The sequence below is a fragment of the Penaeus monodon genome, chromosome 19 (assembly GCF_015228065.2).
Source record: "Penaeus monodon isolate SGIC_2016 chromosome 19, NSTDA_Pmon_1, whole genome shotgun sequence".
NCBI classification, from domain to species: domain Eukaryota; kingdom Metazoa; phylum Arthropoda; class Malacostraca; order Decapoda; family Penaeidae; genus Penaeus; species Penaeus monodon.
Window position 1 is genome coordinate 49,059,197 of NC_051404.1, and position 802 is coordinate 49,059,998.

At 38.4% G+C, this 802-nt stretch overlaps 1 protein-coding gene across 1 annotated transcript in view; it reads left to right on the forward strand.

The window, feature by feature from the left end:
• Positions 1–802, forward strand: part of LOC119585300 (solute carrier family 22 member 7-like) — a gene marked incomplete in the record, with an annotated part of 24,787 nt that overhangs the window by 17,261 nt on the left and 6,724 nt on the right. The window contains 2 exon segments of the mRNA XM_037933976.1: positions 22–187; positions 639–793. Coding sequence (XP_037789904.1) covers positions 22–187; positions 639–793 — 321 coding nt within the window.

Here is an 802-nt window from a genome sequence, read left to right on the forward strand (position 1 = left end):
AATGTTTCTCCCCCTCTGCAGCCTGTGAGCAAGGCTGGGAACACGACACGTCCGAGTTTCTTGAGACAATGGCGACTAAAAACGAGTGGTTTTGTGAGCGGAAAGACTACATCAACCACATCTATTCTCTCACTCAAGCGGGCCATACCGTTGGGACTGCGATCTTCCCGGTAATTGCTGATAGACTGTAAGTAGTTTATGGTGATGCTCATTTATATACATTTTTTTCTTCTTTGGAAACTTTTAGGAACAGTGTATGTTCTATTTCCTGCTACTTTACTATCAGGAGAATATATATCCTTGAAGTTTATGTCTTTATTTAAGGAAACTTTTGAAATGATCTGTGGTCTATTTAAAGTCTCTCTATCAACACGTAAATATATTTCATTGCATGCTATATCTGCATATAGAGAACATTTAGAAATAATCTGTGATCTGTTCCGAGTCACGTTATCAACACGTAAACATATCCCATTAATTCTTAAATTTGTTCTTCACTTGTGAAATTTTAGAACAAAATATCCATTCCAGGTAGCCTAGTGAACTCGACCATACCTGATATTGATTCCTATACCTTTATATTAGCGATAAAAAATCGATCATTAATTACAATAACCTAATAAAGTAATTCATCACAGTACAGGTCGCCGGATAATGTTCTACGTGGCTCTTGCTATACACGCAGTTTTCACATTCCCCATTGCGTGGGTGTCCAACTATGGCGTCATCTGCGCCCTGAAGTTCTTTGCAGGACTTGCATTTGAGACGATCAATATGATGTCTTATGTCTCTGGTAGGTGGT